General features: G+C 32.7%; 1 protein-coding gene across 2 annotated transcripts in view; it reads right to left on the bottom strand.

Annotated features, from left to right (window-relative positions):
* Nucleotides 1-137: 137 nt before the first annotated feature.
* The window catches only part of LOC145323816 (ras GTPase-activating protein raskol-like), a 122664-nt gene continuing 113641 nt past the window's right edge, over nt 138-9160 (bottom strand). For both annotated transcript variants that reach the window (XM_080166374.1, XM_080166372.1), the window contains exons 17-27: nt 8582-8740; nt 8259-8389; nt 7246-7344; nt 5194-5314; nt 4776-4924; nt 3970-4042; nt 3657-3814; nt 3170-3340; nt 2387-2545; nt 1867-1927; nt 138-1581 (exon numbers count right to left, since the gene is read on the bottom strand). In XM_080166374.1, coding sequence (XP_080022500.1) covers nt 1510-1581; nt 1867-1927; nt 2387-2545; nt 3170-3340; nt 3657-3814; nt 3970-4042; nt 4776-4924; nt 5194-5314; nt 7246-7344; nt 8259-8389; nt 8582-8740 — 1353 coding nt within the window. In that variant the 3' untranslated portion in view covers nt 138-1509. The remainder of the gene's footprint in view (nt 1582-1866; nt 1928-2386; nt 2546-3169; nt 3341-3656; nt 3815-3969; nt 4043-4775; nt 4925-5193; nt 5315-7245; nt 7345-8258; nt 8390-8581; nt 8741-9160) is intronic.

Here is a 9160-nt window from a genome sequence, read left to right as displayed (position 1 = left end):
GAGGGGGCAAAGCCGCCATGGCCAGTTTTCCATAAAGTCTATCTTTATAAGTGGTTGAGAAAGTGATAATCATTCCTTAGTATTATATATAGACTGACTGAACGTACAGACACACTGACACGGATAAATAAAAAATATTTATGATCATATACTTTATTATAAAATATTATGATTAGACTATGATATGTTTATAAAGCTAACTCAAATAATAACAAAGCTATTCAATTATCTTATTGTACTTCCCTTTTCTTTGGCAAAATCACACCTCACTGGGAAATGAGCTTGAAAACTATGAAAAACCTGGGTTTCAATCAAGGTTTGATGAAGTTTTTGAGCCTACAGATAAGAAAACGTGTTTGTATAACTTTAGGATCAAGTATAATTTACAGTCCAATGTCCCTTCCCTCCCCCCCGCCTATAAAATCCAGGATAAAAAAATTCATATTTTTCAAACTCTAATTCCAGAGAAACGTGAAATGTCTACTGAAACTTCCAGAAAGTACAATAACATAATTCAAATAATTAACAATTTCTATTTATAATTAATATTATGCAAAAAAAAACATCACATTAATACTATTAAATATGATTTTGTACCATCTTCTAATAAAAATATAGCTATGGTAGAAAATAATTACAATTTATAATACAAATGATTTAATAATTAAATAAATTAATAATCAGGTTTTATTTCCAAGTTTGGCTAAAAGACAAGCTATTTTTGTTTTATAATTCATCTATTTTCAATGATAAAACCTATAAATATATGGATATTTAAACAGTTTGTTTTGCGAAGTGGGCTAATTTCTACTTTAGAAAACTGACAAATTCCTTAAATGTCAAAGGAAGAATTGTAAATGTAGCACTTTTTTCAACTTATATAGATTTGTACAAAAACGTTAATTTAGTTAAGTAATCAATACTTTTGGTGGTAGTTTTTAATAAAATTGCAATCAAGGCGATTTTTATTTTAAAGCCAATTATTCAATAATTATAGGCTTACAACTTAAAGCACCCTCTATGGAGGAAAATCTAAACTAAAATCAAGTCATGTTCAAAAGAAGCAGAGATAGTTTATCAAGGATTTTATTTGTTTCTAATACGTTTGTGTGTTGAAACTTTTCCCCTATTTAAAAACTATTTTATAGCCTAATTTCACACTAATCAAAACGATAAAAATCGCTAACTTTTTATCCCAATTTCTTATCAATGAAAAAGGTTATTAAAATCTCAATATTACAATTAGTCATAAAAAAAACTGGTCATTGTTGTGTTTAAGTGGAATCACATACATGTTAGGTATACCTGTCTATAAGATAGGTTGACCTATGTTGTATATGGGCATACCAGAGATAAGTGATTCAAGCTACAGTCACTGTAAAAATCTAAGTGTTTAGTCACATTTTGTCTTCATTTTATTAATCACAAAAATTTCGCGGATTTTAAAATTTAGAGGTTTGGTGATTTTTTTTACATGTGTGAAAAAAAGAGTTTTTTTAAACGTGATTTTTACACTGGTGTATCATTGAAAGAGTCCAAAAGTTCATCCACAGTCTTCGGGGTCTCGTGTTCATACATTTTCTGAAAAAAAATTTGGTTTAAAAAAATGTTTATTAGAGAATTAAATAAATCTACTGTTTAACATCAGAAAACATCAAAATGTATTAATAAAAGTTTATTTTTGATGCTAATTTTTGGTTGAGTAATAGGAGCCAAAGGGCAATAGCTAATAGAAAAGGGCCCCGCAGGGCTAAAGCTTCCTCAAGGGCTAGAAACCAGTTTTTTTTTAAAATAAAAATAAGATGGTAAAAAGGAGGTATGTTATTGTAAAAACATAAAAACTAATGTTATAAAATAATTTTTTACCTTTTTGTTGTTGAATTTATATCCAGTCTTTTCACCAATCTTGTTCAATTCAGTTACCAACCTAGAACAAAATAAAAGTAATTTAATTAATCAATTTATTTAAAAAGTTAATAGTAGCTTCTGCAATATTGCGGAAAATTGTGAGCAAGCTTCAAGTCATGTGCGATTATTAACTCTAACTGTTCTTAAACACATAGAATAATTAAATGCTTATTTAAGAACTGTTTGACCTAACAAGCGCATTTGACTGGATTTTACTCACAACTTTACAAAATATTGCAGAAGCTGTAACTATTTCCTTTATATTCTTTTATAAGTCATAGGATTTATTACATATGTTTACAGAATCAAATACTTGTTTAAAATTCTTATTACTAAATCAAAGTCTATTTATTATTAATGCACTTTTGTATGGACAAAAATCAAATAAATTATTCAGCCAAATAAGATAATACTTAAAATCTCAATATTCCAAAAGAGCGCGCCAAAAACATCCATACCAAAGAAGACATTAACCCACCTTGTGTTGGCCTCATCTAGCGCGGCAATCTTGCGCTGCTGGAGCAGGATCATTAGTTCCTTGTCCTCCATGTTGTTGATGAGGTCATGCTCTCTGCGCAGGTGCTCTTCGTCCTTCACTAGGCGGCGGAGATGGCCACCATCCTTCAATTCCTCATCCCTTAATTCATAAATAGATAGTTGAAAATGGTTCCTACTGCAGCTATGTCAGGTAGATTATAGAATTTATGTCCTATTATATACAGTAGTAAGGTTTTATGCCCGTAACTTTAGATTTCGAGAACTCTTGAACTGTATAAGTTCTTGATTTAAACGAAGCCTCATAAAAACCTTTGGGGGGTTTTAGGATATTTTGTTTTCTAGATTTAGGTCTTGGGATGGGTTGAGGCTATTATTCTGCCCTCTCCTTCGCTTTCGAATAAAGATACCCTAGATGTTAGGGGATGCAGCTGCTACTCAAAGATAAAGTGGAATGTTTTGGCAAAACAGTTGTACAATGTTTTTGAATGTAGTACTGAGGTGGATTCTTTAAAAAATTTGCCCCACTAATCGCTAAGTGGGGCAAAATTGTTTTCGTGTAAATCACATAAAAAAATCTACAAAAATTAAATATAATCTTATGTTCACAACCCTTCTATAATTTTGATTAATTTTTGTAGATTTTTAATGCGATTTTGGTGGATTTTTCACGAAAACAATTTTTTTTAAAGAATCCACCTCAGGTTAGAACAACTAGACAAACGTTGCACGATCAAAGGCTTAATTGACTTAAAAGTTTGTTTACCTATTGTATTGGCTGTAGTCGACTTTGTTGTGACCGGAGATGGAGATGACCGTCTGTTGACCACCACTACCCGCACTACTCCGCCGGTCATTAGTACTTCCCGCACTGCTCCGCCGGTCATTGGCACTGCCCGCGCTTCTTCGCCTGTCTTCACCGCCACCGGTCAATGTGCTAGAATAAAAGAAATTAAATTCAATTTCATATACAAACTTTCAGGTAAAATCTATAAAAATATTCAGAGATTTCAAGGGATACGACGAACGACAGTAAATGACTATAAGATAAGATTACCCTTTTTTGTAGATTAAAATTCTCGGTTTAAATGTTCGGACAGCACTAGTTTGGAACCAAACAATCAAATTTCAATAAGAGTTCCCAAAGTTTTTGAGTCTATGAATACTATAACAACCTAATTAAACTATGGGTACCAGTGTATTTTACAGCATAGTGTGTCCTCCTTCCCAGGAAAAAAAAGGGGTGTTTTTACCTTGAAGAGCGGTCTTGCGGCGAATCGCCGCGATCATGTGGCTCATGGCTGCCAGCTGTGCCGCTAGACGTTGACGAGCTGCTTCTGTCGCTGCTGGCAGACGTGGAGCCGTTAGCCTGCTGCTCTTGCAGCTTTCTTTCTGCGTCAGACAGCTTAACCTTAAAATTTTAACAATGAAAGTCATTTTTTCATCATGCAATTTAAAACTATCCAGAAAGAGTTTTTTTCTCATTAATATCTTTGTATCTTTATCAATGTTGCAGAAAAAACGTTCATAATTGAATAATTAGAGAGAAAAAAATTCAATATTTACCTGTAAAGTTTCCATAGCAGACCTGAGTCCATGTATCTCTCTTTCATAATCTGCAAGGGTTCGTGTATCCACCCTGAATAGATATAAAATTAGTTTTAATCACTACTTTTTTAAATTGAAATAAAAAAATCTACCTGGCCTTTCATTTACAGAACTTAGTATTCTTAGGTACTATTACTTAACTTACTTGGATCTTGGTAGAGTAGTATAGTGTAGTGCAGGATGACCACCAGAATCAACCCTGTACTGACTACTGACAGTACTTTGTATTCCTAGGTATTATTACTTACTTGGATCTTGGAAGAGTAGTATAGTGTAGTGCAGTATGACCACCAGAATCAACCCTGTACTGACTACTGGCAGTACTTTGTATTCCTAGGTATTATTACTTACTTGGATCTTGGTAGAGTAGTATAGTGTAGTGCAGGATGACCACCAGATTCAACCCTGTACTGACTACTGGCAGTACTTAGTATCCTTTGGTATTATTACTTACTTGGATCTTGGTGGAGTAGTATAGTGTAGTGCAGGATGACCACCAGAATCCACCCTGTACTGACTACTAGCAGTACTTAGTATCCTATGGTATTATTACTTACTTGGATCTTGGTGGAGTAGTATAGTGTAGTGCAGGATGACCACCAGAGTTCACCATGTACTGACTACTAGCAGTACTTAGTATTCTATGGTATTATTACTTACTTGGATCTTGGTAGAGTAGTATAGTGTTGTGCAAGATGACCACAAGAATCCACCCTGTACTGACTACTAGCAGTACTTAGTATTCCTATTGTATTATTACTTACTTGGATCTTGGTAGAGTAGTATAATGTAGTGCAGGGTGACCACCAGAATCCACCCTGTACTGACTGCTGGCAGAACTGGACTCTGAGTCTGAGTCATCAATGATGCTGATACTGCTCACACTGCGCATGTTCTTACGGATATTTACAGTCTAAAAAAGATAATAATGGATCTATTGGTGAATGAATGGATAATTAAGGAGTTCAATAGATAGATGGATGGACAAATAAATTGATAATTGTATGAGTAGTTCCATGAAAGGATGAATACTAATAGACTGGAAAACAGAGTTTAAAGAGATGGATAGATAAACTTAAAAATAGATGGATAAATAAATGTTAAAATACATAAGTAAATAAAGAAAATATATGGATAGGAAGCAATATGGAGAGATTGATAGATAGATAGATTGACACCAACCTGTGAATGAGACCATGGTGACGGGTTAACAGCATATTTTGGTGAGGGAGTCAGCGAGGCGCTTGAGGAGCTAGACTCCGTCACATCAGGAGTGTAGAATGTCGTCTTCATAAGTCCACTCCTATAATAGATAGATAGTGAGTGAGAAATTTAACAACTTCTATGTCAGGTGCCTGAAATCTTGAGACAGTTCATTCAATGAAATAATTGGTTGTCTGTTAAAAAAAGAGGATGTTTAATTCGACATTTTAGGTGTTAATAATACAAAATCAAAGTAAGATACGTCCATTAAGCTCAAGAAAACCCAATCTTCTGAGCTTAAAAAAACTTGTTTTTATTGTGTTTTCTAAAATCTTTTAGAAGGAACTGATTGGATGTATTTCAATGTTTATTTTTGTTGAACTTCTGGTAAAATATTACAAAACACTCTTTCATGCTCACTTTCCTTTCTAAAGTGCCTTTAAAAGAGGCCGCTTTTAACAAGCAAAGCTTTTCAAGAATCAGGATTTGTCCATAAGTTGGCACTGTTAGGTTTTATTGTTAATTAAGCTATGTTATAATATTCCTATCATTTTGAACCCTAGCTCGATGATTCCTGGTACAATTATGAATAATTTAGAGGGTAAACCTTACGAATCTGTCAGTTCAGTATGTACAAATATTTTCGCCTTGATTGTATTTATTTTGTAATGGTAAATCCTTGGACAATTAGGTAATAACGTATCTCTTTAATATTAAAAGCTTTTCTTTTATGGATGTTTACATACTTGTTTTATGTAAGTTTGACTTTATAAATGCATTTAACATTTAGGATCACATGCCTAACAGGTCTGCTTTTATATTTGTGGGACTATGCTATAATTTCCTTCTGTCCACATGTCCTTCCGTTAGAATAGGGAAATAAAATCAAAACTTAAATAATAAATATACTGTTGATTCTAAATAAGCGAACAAAAAAAATAATTAATCTCATATTGATATGAATAATCAAAAATTTACGTAAAAATAGATATTATATTTTTCAATAACATGCTATAATCGTTATCAAGGGAAAAAATCAATATCCACAATGAGCATATATTCAGAGTTGACTTATTATAAAATACTTTTTCTAATGCGGCTCCGAAAGCAATTAATATCCGCTGGATTAGAACAGATTACTGAAAAATAACAGGCGTTTCCATGAATTTTAGTATCCGCCGAAAGCTGTCTATAATATGAGACGATAAATAACTATTTTTTTTTCTTTAAATCACATAAAAACTTAAGATTTTGTTTTCTAAATATTGTTGATTTTATATTTCCCAATTTCCCCAAGGCGTTCAATGTTTATGTTTCTGTTTCTGTTTGAGTCGTCATTGATTATGTAATTTATTTTTAAAAGTAAGGATATTCTGTAATGCAAAATGACCGTCAGTTTGTCTGTAGTATGTAGAATACTTAATTTTCTTTGCTCCTATTCAAGATAGACGACTGATTAATATTCCTGAAACTAATAGGCATCTAAATATAGATTATATTTATTGGAAAATGTTAATTTCTTGATAGCTACTAAAGATAGATGTCTGATTTTTGTGTAACAAATCAAAATCTTCATCTCAGCTGCTATTACAGATACCTAGATGTCTCAAATTTCTTGTAAAAATTCAATTTTTTAAACGAATATCTATTTTTGTTCATCTATGGATGTTGTAATCCTTAGCTGGTTATATTTTTATATTTATGTTAAAAAAAAACAAGTATAAGAAAGTATACAAATTGCGCAGCTATGAGAAAATTAAAAACATATAGGTCGTGAAAGGTTAGAAATAGGGAGGGAGAGGACTGTGGCAATTTTTTTTATCTTCAGCCCTTTAATTCCCTAATATTTAAAAGCACAACTTTAAACATTCCTAATAGAGGAAGAGAGGATCATGTACTAAATAAACGTCAATTGTTCTATCCCGAAAAACATTAATAATATGGGATTAGGGATAATTCATGCTTAAAACAAGAAAATTTTGAAAAAAAACGATGCAACCGCCAAAAAAACCGCCATTATTTCACCGTTACCTGTTTAGTTTATGCTGTGGAATTGGTTCTGAAACTTTGGTTTTCTTCTCACCACGGCCCAGCGTCCAGGACATCCAGTTTGATATCACATTGTTTTGACTAAAAATAATAGAGGATATCAAATGGATATCTAGATATCTAATTATTAAAAATGAAAACGGAGGCCCAGCGACCATGACGGCCAGTTTGATATCACATTTTTTTGACTACAGATGGAGGATATCAAGTGGATATCTAGATATCTAATCATTAAAAATGAAAAGGAAGGCCTATCGTACAAGATATCTAGTTTTATATCACATTGTTTTGAGTGCATATTTTAGAGGATATCAAATGGATATCTAGATATCTATGGAATGAAAATAAATAAAGAAATAGGTAGAAGATATCCAGGACATCCAGTTTGATATCACATTGTTTTGACTACATATAATAGAGGATATCAAGTGGATATCTAGATATCTATGCATTTAAAATGAAAAGGGAGGCCCAGCGTCCATGACGGCCAGTTTGATATCACATTTTTTTTACTATAGATGGAGGATATTAAGTGGATATCTAGATATCTAATTATTAAAAATGAAAAGGAAGGCCTATCGTACAATATATCTAGTTTCATATCACATTGTTTTGAGTGCATATTTTAGAGGATATCAAATGGATATCTAGATATCTATGGAATGAAAATTAATAAAGAGATAGGTAGAAGATATCCAGGACATCCAATTTGATATCACATTGTTTTGACTAAAAATAATAGAGGATATCAAGTGGATATCTAGATATCTATGCATTTAAAATAAAAGGGGAGGCCTAACGTCAAAAGTATCCAGTTTAAAATTACATTGTTTTGACTAGAAATTGAGGATATCAAATGGATATCTAGATATCTATGTATTAGAAATGAAAAGGGAGGCAGGATATCTAGTTTGATATCACATTGTTTTGACTGCAAATTTTAGAGGATATCAAATATATATCTAGATACCTATGAAAATAAATTAAGAATTTACCTAATAGTAGGACTAGTTGATTTTTCTTCTACCGACATCCGCTTAATCTTGACAGGGGTCGGTTCTGCTATATTATCCAGGGTAACTGTGGTCGGTCGGTGCAGGCTACTGTTTATACTATTTAGTATACTCTAAATATAGATAGATAGTTAGTTAGTTAGATAGATAGATAGATAGAGGTATAGATAATTAGATCGAAATATAGACAATTATATAGGCAGGTAATTAGATAGATAAAAAGATAGAAAAATATAGATGGGTAGATAGATAGATAGGACAGATAGATAGATGGATGATAGATAGATAGATTTGTTAAAAATTACCTTGAGCCTGTCTAAGTCAACGGTATTGGCTGTTGACAACTGATGTTGCAGGTTGTTGTGATGTTGTTGTTGTTGTGCTATGTTGTTGGGGGCAGGAATCTTACAAATATTCTCCACCAGGATGGTGTGCAGATGGGACAGGTTCTTGCCCAGCTCAGCCTACAAATTAATTATTATTTTTACCACTAAGCTAATGCCACAGTCTACAAAGCTAAAACAAAGATTGTTTTCAGACCGAAGGACAGACAGCCATAATCACTTATTTAGTAGCTTCGCTAGAGGGGAGGGAGAATGGGAAATTCCATAGTTTAATACATTAAGAGAGAGGGGGGGGGGGGTATAGTTAAATGATAAACTGTTTTTCTGAAAGAGAGAATAGAATACTTAACTTTACAAACAGAAGGTCAGACAGACAGTCATAAATAGAGAGTAGATTTGCTAGGAGATGGGGGCGAAAATGGTTGAGTTAAATTTTTCCTTCAGTACATTAAGAGAAAAGGGAAGGGAGGAAAAAAGAGTACCGAATACAAGACATTACAGATAAAAGTACAGACAGAACAAGGATGACAACATCCATAA

This window comes from Acartia tonsa, chromosome 7 (assembly GCF_053477335.1).
Source record: "Acartia tonsa isolate MP-2025a chromosome 7, ASM5347733v1, whole genome shotgun sequence".
NCBI classification, from domain to species: domain Eukaryota; kingdom Metazoa; phylum Arthropoda; class Copepoda; order Calanoida; family Acartiidae; genus Acartia; species Acartia tonsa.
The sequence above is the reverse complement of the archived record's forward strand: the minus strand, read 5'-3'. Positions and strand labels throughout refer to the sequence as shown.